At 32.1% G+C, this 19516-nt stretch overlaps 3 protein-coding genes across 8 annotated transcripts; 2 read left to right on the top strand and 1 right to left on the bottom strand.

Annotated features, from left to right (window-relative positions):
* Positions 1-932: 932 nt before the first annotated feature.
* LOC106648445 (phosphatidate cytidylyltransferase, photoreceptor-specific) lies at positions 933-7107 on the top strand. 3 transcript variants are annotated; one of them, XM_014365356.1, is made up of 10 exons: positions 933-1286; positions 1531-1618; positions 2760-2884; positions 2972-3068; positions 3151-3327; positions 4384-4586; positions 4655-4811; positions 4886-5170; positions 5265-5399; positions 5468-7107. In XM_014365356.1, the coding sequence occupies exons 2-10, from the start codon at positions 1544-1546 to the stop codon at positions 5555-5557; spliced, it is 1344 nt and encodes a 447-aa protein (XP_014220842.1). In that variant the 5' UTR covers positions 933-1286; positions 1531-1543; the 3' UTR covers positions 5558-7107. The 3 variants fall into 3 exon arrangements, with proteins under 3 accessions (XP_014220842.1, XP_014220841.1, XP_014220843.1); XM_014365355.1 differs by having other exon boundaries at positions 934-1618; XM_014365357.2 differs by lacking the exons at positions 933-1286; positions 1531-1618 and adding an exon at positions 2184-2532.
* Positions 7108-9073: 1966 nt separating this feature from the next.
* On the top strand, positions 9074-14202 carry LOC106648437 (F-box/WD repeat-containing protein 5). 4 transcript variants are annotated; one of them, XM_014365343.2, is made up of 11 exons: positions 9660-9963; positions 10539-10665; positions 10832-11411; positions 11536-11693; positions 11762-11939; positions 12245-12437; positions 12512-12736; positions 12815-12993; positions 13071-13410; positions 13474-13686; positions 13752-14202. In XM_014365343.2, exons 3-11 carry the CDS (start codon positions 10952-10954, stop codon positions 14017-14019), a joined length of 2214 nt encoding a protein of 737 aa, XP_014220829.1. In that variant the 5' UTR covers positions 9660-9963; positions 10539-10665; positions 10832-10951; the 3' UTR covers positions 14020-14202. The 4 variants fall into 4 exon arrangements, with proteins under 4 accessions (XP_014220830.1, XP_014220831.1, XP_014220829.1 ...); XM_014365344.2 differs by lacking the exons at positions 9660-9963; positions 10539-10665 and adding an exon at positions 9074-9344; XM_014365345.2 differs by lacking the exons at positions 9660-9963; positions 10539-10665 and adding an exon at positions 9630-9645.
* Positions 14203-15256: 1054 nt separating this feature from the next.
* LOC106648436 (protein phosphatase 1 regulatory subunit 11) lies at positions 15257-18243 on the bottom strand. Its single transcript, XM_014365340.2, has 4 exons — positions 17858-18243; positions 15837-15945; positions 15605-15760; positions 15257-15532 (listed from the first exon to the last, which is right to left on the bottom strand). The coding sequence occupies exons 1-4, from the start codon at positions 17927-17929 to the stop codon at positions 15504-15506; spliced, it is 366 nt and encodes a 121-aa protein (XP_014220826.1). The 5' UTR covers positions 17930-18243; the 3' UTR covers positions 15257-15503.
* Between the last annotated feature and the right edge of the window lie 1273 nt (positions 18244-19516).

Raw genomic sequence — 19516 nt, 5'->3', positions numbered from 1 at the left:
ATTCATTTAATTTGCAATAAATCTTGATATAATAATAATAAAAATCAGAAGTTTCAATCCGTACATTCTGCTACAATAGTTATTTATTAAAAAATTTGTATTTGAAAAACTAATGTTCGATGAATTTAAAATTTATAACCAGTAAATTATATTATTTAAATTTTGTATTAAAAATGTTTACAATTTTTTTTATACTTTGCTGGGTAGGTGCTACCGCACCTTTTGATATCAGCTTGCAATATGGACAATAATCGATTTACTACTAATTTTTCTCGTGGTCAGTTTTTTTAGAGGTTTTTGAATTTCGCAAGAAAAGCATCAAATTAGGGTCTCTGGAAAAGGGAAATGGACGATTCGAAAAATTTTGAAAATATTCAGATTCTTTGAAAAATTTCAAAACTTTTGATCTGTGCATTTTTTTGTTAAAGTGCTCCTATCTTGATATAGAAAATCTCAAAGATTTTCAAATAAAATAGAAAACCCCTTTTAAAATTGGGCCCTCTAAGGCCCATTCCATAAAACTAAGCATAGGGAGCTTTATTATTAGGTTCCTGGAGACCCCAAAAAAATGTTGGTAAAGATCCGTGACCTGAAGGTGTGAAGATCTCCTTGTAAGTATGTACTGAGTACATACTTACATTACAATGGACTTGTAATTTATTATTCAATATTTAGCCAAAAAAATAATAAAATATTTTGAAAAAAAAATTACCACGACGTGAAATTCTTCTAATAGCAACTTTTTGGTGTGCTTTTATATTATTTATACTTACGGTCTTATTATATCTATATAAAACAGAGAATATACACCTATACAAAACAGAGAATACGAGTCTGCGCGCCGTCGTTGCTGGCCGATTGCGAATTTGTGACATCAGGTCGTATCGCGAGATTCGCGAGTGAGTGAGAAAGGGAGAGAGTCGTGACGACGAGTGACTCCGTGAGCATGCAAGAACCGTCTGCTGCTGCTGCGTGATATATATAGTGCGAATATATATGTGTGTGTGCTATATACACGCGAATGTAGGCGAGCTGACTGATTCCCGCAGTCGCCGCGAGTTCAGTGGTTGATGCTACTTTGCTCGCAGTGTGTCCTACTACCCGTCTTCTGCACCATCGACTGCATCCTATATACCTATCGTGTTCACATACACATAAGGCAGTGGGCATATCTTACGCATATAGATAGTAGACTCTACCCGTCAGTATAAGACGCTCCTTTCGCGGCACTCGCATTAAGACCATGTCAGCTCTGCCGCGAAACGTCAGTATCTTGCCTCCCCGTGGTAATTGAAAAACACCCATACATGTAATTTCATATCGAGTGCAAACCGTGCTGTTGTTTTCCTCCGTGTGTGCGTGTGTGTGTGATTGTACTTGCTCACTGTGTCTGTGTCTCTTTCTTCCTCTCGCGCTCGTTCCTGTGTTGCCAGCGTGATAATACGCGAGAGAGAGAGAGAGAGAGAAAGAGAGAGAGAGAAAAAAATAGAAGAGCCGCGAGATTTATTTCTGTTGAACGACTCGGAACAGCTTCAGGAGGAGAATGGCCGAATTGAGAAAAAGAAACGTGCCCGAGGCGGCTGCAACTACTGCGGCAGCTACCAAGGACGAAGATCAGGTGCGCATAATATTCACTTTTTGTATATGTGTAGTATAGGTAGGACGTAACACGCATTCGCACGTACTTCCAGCCACCCCTATGAGTCAGGCATTATGAACTGATCCTCGCTCGGTTGTCTTCTGATAAAATATACATATATATATGTGTCGTGCGTGTATGTAGCATGCGTGTGTTTTCGCCGCGGCAAGTTTACCTCGATACATCATTATGCCGTAAACGAATAAACATTTTTTTACAATTCGATTATCAGCTACGGTTCGCGAATTTTCTTCGTGGCGCATTTAAAATGTGCATCGACCGTGCACCTGTTTCACACTGTACGCTTGTTTTTATTTCGACCAGTTTGACGCATATCAGATTAGAGAGAGAGAGAGATGCAACTTTTTTGGCTCGCTGGCGTTTTGCTTGACGCGCGCTGCTGCCCGAGCTATGGCATGTATATCGCAAAGAATGACGTTGCGGATATACAATCAGTTTACTCGTTCTGTTATATGTGTACCTATGTATGTACTACGTACACCGACTATCGCATATATATATGAAAATAGAATTGTATACATACTGAACGCCCACGCATACTTGATGCTCGAATCGTTAAAAGTTATTTCTATGAAACAATTTCTTTTTCTTCTACTTTGGGCCTCGTAATTTTATAAATTTTCTTACACGTTCTTTAATGCGCACAACAAAATCTATTTTAGTTTGTAATTTGATTTATCGACGTTCGGCTCGACTCAGATTACTCTTGTGTTACCTTAAATACATAATACTGATTTTCTGGTGGAAAATCACGCTTTACTTGGCCTCGTAAAGAATAATGTGATGAATCATTGCCCAAGTTATTTGTTCTGCACACTAGATAATGATTATTATATATTTTACTTGAAGAACTTTTAGTTTATCACGCAATGGTGAGAATCTCGGAATATGTACATTTTATTTTTTTACTCATACTATCTTTGACATAAATTATATGAGATTCCAACTTATTTCTTTTGCTAAAATAAAGTATATCAGCATTTCATTGGAATACTGAAAATAAAATTCTACTCAAATTTGATAGTAGAGATCTATTTTTTTTTTTAATTTTACATTTTCAATGTGGAATGCCATTTAAAAACAATTATTCATTTTCCAGAAAGAAGATGTTGAGTCTGAAGATGACGCCAAACTTGATGTTGATGAGCTTGCAAAAACTCTACCACAAGGAACAGATCATACCCCGGAGCTACTTGGTTCAGCTCTTTCTGGCTTACCCGACCGGTATAAATTTGAAAGCTTGCAATATAATGATTTAAATAAATATCTACATAATTGAATAGCTAACATTTTTTTAATGAAATTTTTTAGCTGGAAAAATTGGGTTATTCGAGGTATTTTCACCTTCTTGATGATAGGAACTTTTTGTTTGATCATTTATGGAGGACCCCTGGCGCTGATGGCTACGGTTAGTTTTGAATATATTTACTTTCAAAATTATTATTAATACTTTAAACACTTGTAATAATTGATAAATTATCATTTTTTAGGTATTAATTGTACAAGTAAAATGTTTTGAAGAAATTATCAATATTGGATATGCAGTCTACAGAATTCATGGTCTACCATGGTTTCGTTCATTATCTTGGTACTTCCTGATCACTTCTAACTACTTTTTCTATGGAGAAAATCTAATGGATTATTTTGCTGTAGTTATAAATAGAATGGTAATTGAACTTAAATTCATAATACTAAATGCTTTTCATGCTCAATGTAGTTTAATTCTTAGTACTGAGATCTTTAATAATACAAGTACATTTCACATATGTGACATAAAATCAATATGCATTGTTGCTATATATATCATTTCACAGACATATAAGGTTTCTTTCATTAACCACTGGGGCTTCAGGCTCAATTCATTCGACTGACACTAAACATATATCTGTGGTGGAAAGGGCTAACGAGATAACTCCATTTTTTTCGAAATCGAGTTTATGACATGAATTACCTATATGTTATGTCTACTTTAAGGTACAAGTGTCACAAAAGCTGAAAAGAGCCCCTATCGTTCAATATAACACCGTGCCTAACGAGATAAGTCCATTTCGCTGCAAACGATTCCCGGCCAAACGAGATAAGTCCACCTTTGCGAGCTCCAAAATGCGATAAAGAGTCTAGATTGATTTGAAAATGGAAGAAAATGATATTCCAACATACAAATGGCTCTCACACTCTTCGAATGTTGTGAATTTCACTATACAGTTGGTACATTTGATACACGAGGGGCCATTTTCGCGATTTTCAGTTTGGCCTTTTTTCGTTGCAAGATTTGAGATCTGATACCAGTATAACGTTAAATGAGCTATTTTATCAATGTAAAATCATTACATGTGGTTTTCATCACAAACTAAGCGAAATTATCGATATTGAAAAAAGTGTGACCGCTAAAAGTGGACTTATCTGCTAAGCGGGGAAAGGGCTAACGAGATAAGTCCATATTTTTTGCTCCGTATCATCACTATGATGCGTCTTTCAATTTCACAAGTACATAGTTCAAAAGATACCTCATAATAGGTAAAAATATCATAGGTACAGATCTTTAGTCGTCCGCGTCTAGCTAGGCCTTCGTGCGCAACTTAAAACGCGTTTTTCTCGAAAACACGAAAAATGGAGTTATCTCGTTAGGCCTTTCCACCACATATATTGAAATTTGAAGATTTTCATGACCTTGAAGTATGTAACATTTATTTAGTAAACTAAAAAAAAATTTATTTTTGCAGGAGTATTTACGATTCCTTGTGACTTATCACAGATTTGTATCATTCTGTTTATATATTATTGGATTTGTTTGGTTTGTCCTATCTCTGGTCAAAAAATATTACATGAAGCAATTTTCTCTATTTGCATGGACTCATGTTGCCCTTTTAATAGTTGTCACACAGAGTTATTTGATAATTCAAAATATTTTTGAAGGTTTAATATGGTATGTACCTCTTATGTAACACAAGAAACATGATTTATTTATAATTTTCTAAATTTTTATTTCTCTAGGTTTATTGTGCCTGTGAGCATGATAGTTATCAATGATGTTATGGCTTATGTTTTTGGATTCTTTTTTGGCAGGACACCTCTGATAAAATTATCTCCCAAAAAAACTTGGGAAGGATTTATAGGTGGTGGATTTTCAACTGTTGGACTTGGTTTATTGGTATAATTGTTTCTCTTTATAAAATTATGGTGTGAATTTTTGAAGTTAACTTAAAAAACAAATAATATTTTCAGATGTCATATGCTATGTGTCAGTATCGGTACTTTGTTTGTCCAATTGAATATAATGAGGCTCTAGGAAGGATGTCAATGGACTGTGAACCATCTTATTTATTCAAGCCCCAAGAATATACTTTACCAACATTTTTGCAATTCATGCCTTCCATATTTAAATGGAAGAATACTATAACAATGTATCCATTCATGTTACATTCCTTATCAATGTCGATATTTAGTTCAGTTATTGGACCATTCGGTGGTTTCTTTGCGAGTGGTTTTAAGAGGGCATTCAAAATCAAAGTAATGAATTAATTCATTTAGAAAAATTGTTGAAATAATTTTTTTGGTTAATATTTTTATTCATATTTGTACTAATGTTTTAATTATATTGTAGGATTTTGGTGACGTCATTCCAGGTCATGGTGGTATAATGGATAGATTTGATTGTCAATATTTAATGGCAACTTTTGTTAATGTCTACATTACTTCTTTCATTCACACAGCTTCTCCACAAAAGTTATTGCAACAGGTAAGTAAAGGATGATAATATAAATTAATAAGAATTTATTTCTTATGATTAAATAAAATTTTTTTTAGGTTTTCAATTTAAAACCTGAGCAACAATTACAATTATTCCAAACATTGCAAGATTCCTTACAAAATAGAGGACTTTTAAATGCTTCCTAAACTATTTAAAATAGTTTTAAATGTCAAGATTTTGCAATCATGATCATTGAAAAATGTAATGATCAATTGAACATCAACAACTGTTCTTTTTTTTGTGTAAAATCTTCTACGATCAAGTCTTGTAAATTTTTAATATTACTTTGTAACTAATAAGCGCATAAATTCAACATTATTTATATTGATCATTCTATATATTTTATAACTTGAATTTTTGTAGTTAATTCAGCTAATCTACCCATGAATCTGTAGATTTTATTGAATTAATTGCGCCGTAAAAATTCAAGCGAGTCAGAAGTTATTGTTTCGTTTAATTTGTTGTTATTTTTCTAAGAAGTAGATTTAAAAAGTCATTAGATTTCAGATTTATTTTTGCATTTAACTTTTTTTAAAAACATGCAATATTTTCGTCTGATTAGGTTTTAGTGCATATCATGCCAGAAAATTTTAGTTTTGTTAAAAATTATTCACCGTTTTAAGTTAGGTTTTCATCTTTATGTACGTAATTTTGTGAAGTAAAATCAATATGTATTAGTGTCGATAGATTGAAGTTTATAGATCTCTGTACTTCAATGTACTAAATATTTATTTCTTTGCATTTATCAACTGACATGTATAAAAACAAATCTGTCAAACCAGTGGCAATTAAAAAATTGTAAGCGATAGAATTTTATGTCTATATGTGAGTCCTGTAGAAATCTCGTTTTAAGATTAATCGCGCGATATAATGCTTTTAAAAAATGGTAAAAAATATTTTTATCGTTAATATAAACGATTAATATATATTTTTTATTTCATGAAAGTTTTCCCAAACTATTACTAATTATAACCGTAAATATAATAGACAAACAGGAAAATAATCATGACAAAAATCGTATACAAAAGATAACTAAAAAAATAATAATATGCTGATAGAAAAAATACCAAAATTTATGGTTCTGTAAAATATTGAACTTTTAAACTCGGTAAAAAAAGAACAATCTCAAACCAAACAAATACACACAGTGATAATAAACAAAATATATTCATATAGATTGCAAGGTATGTAATATGTGTGAAAAATGTCTTCTTTATTAATGAAAAAATTTAAGGTGTCAAGCTAGTAATTCAGTGTGCTTACACTTAGAAAGCTCTTTCTACTTGTATGAATATTTTGTTATGTTTTATGTTTATAAAAATGTATATGAATACACATTATGTGAACAAATGAACACGGATTAAATGAATGTTTTACCATTGTTAATTGGTTTACGTTTACGACGTTTGAATATATGCGTGCGTTATGTAGAAAATAATAAGTTACAATTATTTAAAAGAATGGATGGAAATTGAGAGTATGAGTTGATATTGAATGAAATATTGCGATCAGATTATGTTACATACAGAATAAAAAGTTTATGAATTATCAGATTGTTGTGAACATCTGTATATTTTGATGTGATGGTATATTCAGTTATCAGTTATATAAAAATAAATCATAAATTCTATATTATATCGATTTATTTATATGTGTAGTGACAAAAACAATTTGGAATAAAGACCCGCAAATCGAATACTATGAATTTTTATTATTACCTTGAAAGATTTTGATAAATAAAATTTACTTAACATACACGATATTGTAGATGCTATAGCATCTCTAGATCTGATTAGAAGCATAGAAAAAATGGTTCCAGAAAATTCCGAAAACAGCGCGCTAATTACAATCTCAAAAAAAGAAATGCAAATACGCAATCATTTTTTCGGAGAGGAAATTCATGAAACCAATATTTAATTAATTTAAGTAAAAGTTACGCGTCTCATAGTTCAATCGAGCTAAATTACGGGTTTGAAAAAAATAACTTTTATAACGCAGATGAACTTTAATAAAATGGTTTCAACAAAGTTTTGGGGAGCATGCGCTTTACTTTATTTTAGAATTCAAATTGAAATTCAGAAAACTTGCACATAATTTAACCCATTAATGACCAAATTGCTTGATTTTTTTGTTGGTTTTCGCAGCGATTTTTTTTGTAGTTTGAGGCCTCCAAAAAGTTTCGTATGGACCTATTTCGTTGTAACATTTAATGTCCTTTCAGAAACTGAGCTCAAAATTTCGATTCTTTGCGTAATAAAAAAGTTATGGCTACTTATACGAAAAAAAAACGTAAAATTTTTTGCAAAAAATCAAGTTTTTGATTTTTTTTCACCATGTTACCGTTACGGAATCACGATATAAGTGTGATCAGGGGTGATCACGACTATCAAAGTATCTCAGGGAATTTTTATGGAATTTTCGAACCACTACTTCAAACAAAAAATAACTTATATTCATATAAAACATAACTCACTTTTACTCGAAAACTACTGAATTTAGAGAAAAAGTGCAAAAAACCAAAGTTTGAAAATGAGCTAAAAAATTCCATAAAAATTCTCTGAGATACCTTGATAGTCGTGATCACCCCTGATCATATTTATATCGTGATTCCCTAACGGTAACATGGTGAAAAAAAATCAAAAACTTGATTTTTTGCAAAAAATTTTACGTTTTTTTTTCGTGTAAGTAGCCATAACTTTTTTATTACGCAAAGAATCGAAATTTTGAGCTCAGTTTCTGAAAGGACATTAAATGTTACAACGAAATAGGTCCATACGAAACTTTTTGGAGGCCTCAAACTACAAAAAAAATCGCTGCAAAAACCAACAAAAAAATCAAGCAGTTTGGTCGTTAATGGGTTAAAAAGTTGGCCTTTGGAATTAGTATCATTGCTCCGAAATCGCTTGCTAACGATATGTTATCAATTCACGCATAATTTATAATACTCCGCCCTCTTTTATGAGTATGCGACGTGGTACAGACCAATTATACCATTAAAGCATGACTTCTAAGGAATTTAGCGGCGTACGCCAATTTTTTTACAATCGCACGAGCCCAGGTGGCTGATACATTTGGATATTCTGTACATAGGCACGCGAAGACTTAAACTTTCATGACAGAGAGATGGCAGCTGGTCGAAAACGGCTGCGACACTTAATATATAAGCAAAAAGCTATAAATAAATACGTCATTGAGTTTATTTTATTACAAAAGGCGTAAACAGCTCGTAAATAAATTATATTCTGTCGAATCTGTGCACGGGCTCGAGTTGGTAGTGATCACGGAAAGATGGTGATTTTTTTCATTTTTACATCTTAAATCACTCGATCGTGCAGTATACAAGATGCACACAAACATGGACGAGTCTTCTCTAATCAAAAAACGATATACCTCTAATTATATCGCAACGTTTTACGTTTACCCGTGTATGCTTATTATTGAAAAAAAAAAGAATCGCGAAGAAACGTTTGTGCAGCATAATTAAGATCGAGATCGGCATCCGCGCCGATAAGATCTCGTAATATTCTAATAAAATCGCGCTATAATTATAACTGCGCTTACGTCGCGAAGAGTGACGATAAAAACGGGATTTTTCTCCTTTAACGATGCTGTGCGTTAGCTCGCTCGAACCGCCGCTGATTACTTGCTGTTTCATCTTTCACTGCACCAGTTGCAACTCTTACGCGAACTGTGCGAGCTGGCTAGTATAGATAGAGTTTTGCGTGGATCATCGAGATTCATGATCCAATGAAAATTACCCCCACGGTTGATCGCGCCCTAAATTCGAAAAAATGCATTTCTCTTCTTCATTCTCAGCGAGACTCGTGCGCGCAACGTATAAAGTCATCATGATTTGAAATATCAAAGGGTCCATCATAATGTTTTGTGCGGCGGAAGGCCGAAGTGGTATACAGTACTGCGAGCTTTTATAGAGTGAGTTTACTCGATTGTTTATTATTTTCGTAATGCAATTCTTCTGTATTTGCTACGTTTTAAGTAAGAGTCGGTACAAATAATATGTAAAAAGCTGCTTTGGCGTGATATTTCTTCACCGATCGCGTCATCGGGTCGACTGATCGCGGACTTTCTGACGGCGACTAATTTTGCACACACACGCACACTTGCTTACTCGTCCCCACCCCAGTCATGAGATCGTAGTTGTCGCGATTCTCTGCTTTGTTGTCTGCAATTTTCACTGGTTGCGCGCAGCTTTGATATAATAAGTAGGTATAAGGTAGGTATATCTATACGTTATTATAACGCATATAGCGCGTGGTGTAGCAGTACAGTACGCTCGCGACCTGTGAAGTAGGTAACTTAGCTGTCAGTGTCAGTGTTTTTCTCCCCTTTTCCTTGCCCCAGACCCTTTAATTTCGTCCAATTTCTTGTTTGTGTTCGACGCTTGCATTGCGAGACCTTTGCTGGCCGACTCGCGTATAAGTAGGATCAGCGAGACATACAAAAGTACACAGAATTGATTTAGAGAACAAATCGACGTCGGATATGCACAATCCGCATAAGAGCTGCTAACCTCGAAACGAATCACACACAGGTACAGTCACAGTGCATTGCGTTTACTTATATTCAGAGTTCGATGAATCCTTGTTTTCTTTGTTCCGAGAAGTACGATAATCCTCGCTACATCATTACTTCCACGTAAAATGTTAATAAAAAATTGAATGATGTTTCATGTATACCGTCTACGGATCGTTATAAAAGATTGAAGAAACAAAATTTGATATAGTTCACCATAATATTACCCCGTATTATTTTTTGTCAAAGTTTGCTTTTTTAAAGAACGATTAATTGAATTGTTTTTTGAATCACTAACATCGCCCTTCATTAAAAATGCGAAGCCTAGTTTTAAAGTTTCACATCAACATCGAGGACCGATAGTCTAAATAGAATTTCACAACAATAACAACAAATAATTAATTGCTGTTCAAGTACTGCACTAGCATTGATTTAATATGCACGCATCCCATATATTATAGTACTTCACAAATGAGACAATCAAAACAGACAATCGACCGATAATAGGACTGACTATCTGCATCGTTATCATAATATCACGTGCCGTCTTTATTTTTCGCAATTAATACTTACCTCAGACTTTATTTAACACAGAGAACTGACTGATCTTGCAAATTTTTGTGTTGATTATCGGCTCAGATAATTTTCACATGCCACACGCTGTAATTGTGTAGTGTGAATTCAACGTTCGGTCTATTTAGTATCAACAATGTCGTTGCACGTATGTAATAATTATTATATAAATGCACGATACATAGATATACAAAAAAATATAATAATAAACGAGATCATTGATACGTATTTGAATTACAAAATATTGCATACAGCTATAAGCGTCAATTATGAATCTATATAAATGTGACTCACTTATATTATCTTCTCGCCAGGTCAACAAATAGACTCTCGTACTTTAATCAAGATTCGCATGACAGTTTTGTTCTGTGCCCAACGCGCTACGTTGAGTTCTGCTCGTCGGAATTGCGCCACGATTGTTTTGCTCGCGCGCGATGGACGAATCGCCCGCATCACCCATCGAAGAGGAGCTCAATGCTGCTGATGTCTTCTCTCCTGCTCAAGATGCGGAGCTAATGGACCATGAAGAACTCGAACAAAAATCACTGGAACGTGAACAACCGGAATCCACTGCATCAGCCATCGAACGGACGATCGACGGCGATGACAACGAGAGAAGTGACTCGTCCTCTTTTAGCAAACAAGAGGAACGAAGTGACGAACAAAGTGAAAATTTACCAAATGTAACAATTGAGTATGATAATGCGGAGATTGATTGGTCTTATATGCCAGATACCGTTCTACTCAGTATCTTTCAGTATCTAAGTCCTAAGGAGTTGCTTACTTCTGGTGAGGTATGCATGTCTTGGAACAGAGTTTCAAGAGATGAAATGTTATGGAAAAGGCTCTTCTATCATACATACAAAGTTGACCCTAATGTTGGAATAATGCCAGGTACATTAACATTAAATTGCATTAAATTTAAATTGAACTTATTAATTATGAGAAGCTTTTTCAAAATTATTCTAAAAAAATTGAACAAGAAATGTATACCAAAGCTCAATTTTTAAATTTTCAGGAAAAACATCTTGGTTGGGCGAATTTAAACGTTTATCCTACCACATACCTTTATTGGAAACAGAAACTTTGAGAGAGCATTGTCATCAAGTATTACACGTTAGTTTTTCTCACAATGGTAAAATGTTTGCAACTTGTTCCAAAGATGGATATATTTTGGTAAGTGTATAAACAACTTTTTTCAACCATTTTTTAACTTCAAGAAGTTCATTTTAACCATATTGAAGGTATGGAATAGTCAACATCCAGTGTCAATCAAATATCATCATGATATGAAATCTTTTAGTTGGAAATATACACAATTTTCTCAGTTTAATACCTCTGATACTTTGCTATTGGTATCTGGTGTTCACTTTGGTACTCCCCACAGTACATCTGGTGAAATTGCTGTGTTTAGATTAGCAGGTAAATGTATACATGGATTACAATATGGTATATTTTAACAATGCTAAGTTTCATTGCTAACTATACCACTGTAATTGTGCCAAAAGAACTAGACCATCTAAAAATGCTTCAAAGTTCATGATCAAATGATTCATAGTTATGAATATAGTACTGGCTTTCATTGAGATTTTCAAAAATAGTCGTTTTATTTTGGCATTATAAATTAAAATTTAAAATATCTGTTACTACTTAATACAACTTTAAATGTTTTATTGATCAAAAAATTTATATAAAAATAAACACTAGTGATTGGTTTTGTTTATCAGAGGATTTTGAACTTCAATGCCGAGTAGTAAATAAACCATATGATATCTTTGGAACTTGGTACAGTGAAAGATATCTTCTGAGTGGAGGACTTCATTGGTTAGCACATTTAGTAAGTACAAGTATATTGTGGTTAAACAAAGCCAACCAAGAAACAGGAAGTGAGCATGTTCCAATTATGAATCAATTATACAGGTAGAAAATCTTTTATATACTTTGTTTTTTGATTGATAGTTTAAAATGCTCACAATGATTTTATTTAATCAAAGATTTTACAATGGAAATGCATCTTCTATAAGAGCAGTTATGGTAGCAAATTGTTTGTCACCAATTGAAACAGACAATGATGATCATAGTGAAGCATCATCTACATCAAATCCTTCAGAAGAAAAAGGTAATCCAGTAAGCCATAGGGATATATCTTTAGCTTCTACTAGCCAAGAAAGAAAAAGAGAAGAACCAGAAGTTTTACATCATGCGTCATCACGCCTGCAGTAATATTGATTCTAATGAATTTAAGAATTAGTAAAATGTACATGAGATATTTAACTGAAAGAATATTTTTATTTTAGGTACAGTACCCTGGAAGGTGGATTTATGAACTGGAAAAAACTTGGTGATGGATTTGAGTATGCCAGCCCAATTAGATACAGTCAAGAGTATAGAGAAGTTGAAATGGAAAAAGAAAATGCAGATAGTGATAGTGATATTGAATCTAGTCCACAAGATGAAGAAGAAAGTGAGGAAGAAGGTATAATGAAGGGAATAATAATGGTTTGAATGTTAAATTAATTTTCATTAATTGTGTCTATTTATACAATTTTCAAGATTCACTATCTGCAGATGAGTGCGATGATTCAGATGATTTAGCTGATTGCCCTGAAAAATTCCTCATATTTACAACAGGTTCTAAAACATATACACCACATCAAGTTGGTTTTAAAAGAATAAAACCTGTCACTTTTCCAAGAAGGCTTGATCCTGGACCATCTCTTCAAGAACGTTTAGCTCAAAGACATAGAGAACGCGAAATGCAAAATAATGGTTCCTTTAGGCCTGAACCAAATTGGTTGGATTACAATTCTGTTGCAGATAAATTTGATAAAATAGATCATTTAATTGACTTACACGGCCACATTATTGGAATGGGTCTTTCTCCAGATCATAGGTTTGTGAAACATGCTTATTATTATAAAATTTAAAAATTTCAACTAAATTTTTGAAATTTTAGGTATCTATACATCAATTCACGTCCATGGCCTAGAGGATATGTAATTACAAATCCTCTGCAACCACCACCAATAGCTCAAGAAATAGATATTCACGTTATTGATTTAGTAACATTAAAACAAGTTGGCACAATGCTGAGAGCTCACAAAGCTTATACACCAAACAACGAATGTTTTTTTATATTCTTAGACGTTTGTAATGAGTATGTTGCAAGGTAATGAAAATTGGATTATATTAAGTATATTAGGCAAAAAGTTTTAAAAAATATTTTATCATCAGTGGAGCTGAAGATAAACATGGTTATTTATGGGACAGACATTATGGGGTATGTTTATCAAAATATCCTCATTCAGATGTAGTAAATTCCGTTGCTTTCAATCCTCGAGATCCTGAGATGCTAGTCACTACAAGTGATGATTATACCATAAGAGTTTGGAGAAGTAGATCAATGGTTAAACAACTTGGTCTCGATGAAAAAAATTATAGAAGAGGAATGGAAGTGAGAAAACGCCGGAAATATCACACAAGCAATTGCAATGTTGACTGATTGAAAACCATTCAATTTCCAATTTAAAATTCTTCTTTTACTTATTGCATAATTTTAAAACTCAGTTGGAGAAGAATTTTAAATAGGAAATTGAATGGTGAAGACTTTATTTAATAATGATTTTTATTTATATATAATAGGGTAGTCAGACCAATCAATGACCGGGTACCAGTGAATGACCATTTTGGAAAATATCACATGAAAAACAATTAAAAATATATTTTTATGGGCGTTATTCAATTCTTTAGTGAAAGATGCATCTTGTTTTCTATGTTCGATCATAATTCAACGAGGAAAAACGATAATTATTGCACATCCAAAAGTGGTCATTTACTGGTCGAAAGCGGTCAATCACTGGTATAAGTACCCTATAAAAGTATTGATTAATCAGTGTCATGAAAAATGCAACGGTCACTACTTTGAATACAGGCTATAATTATAATTTATATTTATATATTTATGAGACAAAAGTACCAATCAAATAGTTCTTAGGTACTAAAACTGGTGGATGAAAAATCTAATTGGAATACACTAAAACACATACCTATAAAAGTGACTACTCTAATGCCATGACAACAATATTCTATTTTCAAATTTTGTAGGACAGTGAAAAGGAATGCATAATACTTTGTAATACTCAGAAGAAAATATTTTATTGAATGTAAATTTTATGAAAGGTTGCAAAGTCAATAAGTATTTTAAAGTTATCTATCAAACTGATTATAGTCAAAATATTTTTACTTATGGTGTTTCTTAATAGCTTGAGGTTTGCCTAAATAAATGAATAATGTTGTAGATGGTTCATAAAAATCAAGAATAAAACATGAAAACCCTTTTTAAATGTAGTATTCATTGGTATGATCAATTTCAAGTGCAATATTGTATACTCATACTCTTTTAAGTAACATGTCTATTTATTCTTACAAACAAATAGAATATTTTTATCTTACTTTTGTACTTTTGTACTTTTTATGTTTAACCTTTATTACCTACGAACATTACCTTTAGGAATCCATTTTCTTTTCTAATAGATAATCTACTTATTTGATTTTTTGGTTCTGCTCATATTTATTTCAAAAATTTTAGTTTATTATTTTAACTAGTAGTGTAATATTGCTTAGGCAAGTTTCTTTATAATAATACATTTTATTTAATTTTAGATGTTTATATGAGTGATTAATTTTAGATGATAGGGATTTTTGGTACAATTTCAAAGCTTTCAATAAAAAAAATTCAGTAATGGATAAGAAAACATAATTATGCTTCACTGTTTAATGAAATAAATTATTTTCTACGCATAAATGAACAATTTTAAACATACATGTGTGTATACATGTGTATACAAATACATATATTTACATATAGATCTTTATGTATGCACTTATATAAATCACAGTCAAACACACTTGCCTTCAAATTAACAATTAGGTTTTGTTTCTCAAACACAGACATTGAGTTAGAATTTTAACAGCAGTTTCCCAATTTTAAGCTGAACCTCCTGTAGAAATAGGTTCTGCAAATATAAATATAATATAATTATGTCAACAAAAAAATATATTTGAATTGATTCATGATAAAATTTTACCTGGATGCGATGAAATTGTTTCACTAGGAGGTTCGTCTGAATTATGAGTTGGTTTTTTATGTGCATCTTTACTTCCATGACAATGTTCACATTCATCATCGCTATCTTCTGAGCTGCTCTCACCAAACTTTTTAGGTTTTTCATAGATGCAACAGCCTAAGAATTACATTCAATTATTATTGAATTAATGAAGTATTTTTGTTAAAAATAAATTTGCAACAAGTTAAATTACACTTTGATTTTTTTTTGTTCATGTGTTCATTATCTACGGTGCCTTGTGTCCATTTGACTTTTTTGTCTGATTTTGGTTTTTTAAGACATAATCTTAGTGTTTGACACTCCTAAAATGAAAAATCCAAAACTTATGATTATTGGAGTAAGAAAAAGAGTTTATGATAAGGTGTTAAATAATATTAAAAATATATCAAAATTTTTGATACGATTTGTTTTATTTATAAAAATATTATAAAAATATTACATGATTAACACATATAAAAATTGAAGTGTATATAAATAGTTTTATTATAATGTTGATATATAATTATAGGATAATATTTTTATCTCTCAAATTATTTATAGTATCCTCTGAATAATTTAAAATAGTCTTTAAAATTTCATGAGTATGATGACCTAATATTGGAGGAGGTAACCTCACATCGTTCTTTGCATAAGAATATTTAACAGCCGGACCCACAATTTTTATTTTACCAATTGTTGGATGATCCATTTCTCTTACAAGTTTCACATGTTGTACATGAGGATCTTCAAAAACCTGTATTTGATTATAAAATTGAAATTAACTTCTATTATTACACATTTAAATTCCCTTGTTTGGAAATAAGTTGCTTACCTCTTTAATAGTATTAATTTTTCCATATGGAAACGATGCTCCTTGAAAAATTTCATTCCATTCTTTATTAGTTTTTTCCTTGAATATTTTACGTAATATTAACAGCAACTCATCTCTATTTTTTACTCTGTTCGTATTTGATTGAAACCTTTCATCATTCTGTAATTCTGCAATTTCTAATTTTTCTAGAAGATTTTTAAATTGCAAATCACTGCCAGCACCTACAGTCATAAATCCATCTTTTGTTTTAAAAGCTTCATAAGGAACAATACTTTCATGTTCGGAACCCCATCTTTTAGCTTCCTTCCCAGCATTAAGATAGTTAGAACCAATATTTATCAAACTAGCAACTTGGGTTGATAAAAGATCGCATTGAATCCATTGTCCTTCTTTAGTTTTCATTCTCTGTAAAAGAGCTGCCATAATTGCACCATGAGCATACAGTCCAGTAGCAATATCAGTGACAGCTACTCCTGCTTTACAGGGAGAACCATCTTTTGGACCTTTAAATACATTAGAGCAATAATTTTGAAAATAATTCTTTAACTAATAATAATTAAAAAAACATTAATAATTTTTCATAAAATATGTATAATTACCCGTTATGTGCATAAGACCTCCAAGTGATGATGCAATGACATCATATCCTGGCTTTTTGGCATAGGGACCTTCTGACCCATACCCGGTAAGAGAACAATAAATTAAATGTGGTGCTACATGTTTTATGTGATCATATCCGTAACCCATTTTGCTCAATGTCCCAGGAATGTAATTTTCAACCAAAATATCACATTTTTTTGCTAGATCGTAAATAATATCTTTTCCTTTTTTCAAATCAACGCAAATACTTTTTTTATTGCGATTAACACTCAGAAAATAAGCTGCTTCTTTTGCATCTCCTAAAAACGGAGGGCCCCAGTTTCTAGACTCATCTCCACTACCAGGTTTTTCAATTTTAAAAATTTCTGCACCCAAGTCTCCTAATAACATAGTGCAATATGGGCCAGCTATTATTCTAGTAAGATCCAAGACTCTTATACCACTGAGAGGTGATCGATCATCATCTTTATTGGTTGAGTACGTTCTTATCCAATTTATACTAATTTTTGTTGGTGTACATTTGCGAATTGGCATTAAATACATTTTTATATCACGTAGTAGCAGCAAAAATGTTTGATCAATCACTGTATTTAAAAAAATGTCGCTTTTACAAGTTAAAAATTGTTGAAAGAATAATCATTACAAAATTAACGATTATTGCAATGTGTTCACCCTATTTAATTCTCGCTAACTTGCACGCGAACCACGGCAATCACCGTAAAGATTATATCTTAGTGTTTGAAAAGCGAGATAGATTAATTTTTTTTATGTAAATATAAGTATAAGATAGTGTGCGTTAGTACCTGTGTCTCGCCATCGACGACAGTCTCAGTTTGCGAAGACGACGATTGAGCCGACATAACTAGTCTCTCCATTAAATTTCGTTAGTTTGTTAACTGTTCCCTCGGTAATAGGTGAGATCCACGCACCAATTGTAGTTCTTGACAAAACAAGCGATGTCACACAGAAATACTTAATTGTCCGCGATTAAATTGCAGTCATAACACACAAGTGGATACTATAATAACAACGGATGCGCGACAAGGTGCGGTTAGAACATTAGCGCAATGAAAATTTATGTAGGTATAGCTATATGTACGGACATAATATATAGATAAGCGCGGGCAACGTTGAATCAAAGTCAAACGCACAGACAGAAACACGTAGAGTGAGTCTGGATGAATGTTTCACTCTGAGCTGCGCAAAGCTTAAGTATATATTAGATTTATCTAACTAATAGCTTAGATGAAAATTAGCACGTTATTCGTATGAGCAAAACAATATTGTCCCGTCAAATTAAATCGAAAATTTGAGCCAAGTAGAATTTAAATAGTATATTACGTGCTTAGGGAGCAAAAAATTGGAAATTCCAGAGCATGTGTGTAATTATCGGCCAAGGCGAAGTCGAGATTTTCTAAATAAAACAAATTATTAATTAAAATTTGCTTAATAAATTTATTAACGGTTTACAAGGTAATAATGGTAAAAATCTCCATAATTGATATGTGATATGTAGTGTACTAAACTATATTATCTTTGAGTATGCTTCGTAGCTCAGACCCCAAAGCATCCCAGAGGATCGCATTCTTTAGGTCAAGATATAGGGTAAACCAGCCAGTTACCAGACACTGCTAGTTTTCGGACACTTTCAACTTTGAGTTAGAATAATAAGAGAACGCTTACTTCTAGCGAGGCGCGGTTTTTTTTAATGAATTCAGCATACAATTTTCTTCAAAATGACATAGTTTAATAAAAGATTGGTTCATTATATCATTTATAATTTAGTTAGATTTGCAGGCTACTTTAACAATGTATGATAAATTGCCAAAATTTACGAAAATCCTTTAGTAAGTGGTTTTCGTAAATCGGACTTAATTACTTGAAATGTTAATTATTCATAAAAAAAAAACTATTGGAGCATGTTCAGAAGCCTTTTTTCAACAATTTATCATAGTTTTATTATTTTCAACGGGTCAAATTGAATAAAAATTTTGGTGTCCGGTTATTGACCGAAGAAAATAAAGAAAATTTAGTTTTCGGACAGGTGTCCCAAAACTAGATTTAATGATTATTCTAATATGCTAGTTATCGGACACCCCGCAAAAAGTTTTTATATTCGTTCTCCATCCATATCCTATATAACATAAAATTTTTCGGAAAGATGATTTTTTTATAATGTAAGAAAATTGTAAGAAAATGAAGTACAAATTATTGTTAAAAATTTTATTATTCATCAGTTTATTTTACAAAGATCGCTAGAAACTTAAAATCATTTACTTCATTAGAATTTTGTACATATTCAATTATTTTTTAAGAATTCGTAAAAAGTAAACCAATGTGTGCATTTGTAAAAAAAATTGTTTTAAATTTATATTTTATCGAGAAATTTTATTCTGAAAGTTTTAATAAAAACATGAATAACAAATTGTAATATACAATGGTTTTTTGAACTTTTGCAGTGA

Source organism: Trichogramma pretiosum, unplaced genomic scaffold, assembly GCF_000599845.2.
Source record: "Trichogramma pretiosum strain Unisexual culture from Peru unplaced genomic scaffold, Tpre_2.0 scaffold20, whole genome shotgun sequence".
NCBI classification, from domain to species: Eukaryota; Metazoa; Arthropoda; class Insecta; order Hymenoptera; family Trichogrammatidae; genus Trichogramma; species Trichogramma pretiosum.
Note: the sequence above shows the minus strand (reverse complement) of the source record. Positions and strands in the feature narration are given on the sequence as shown.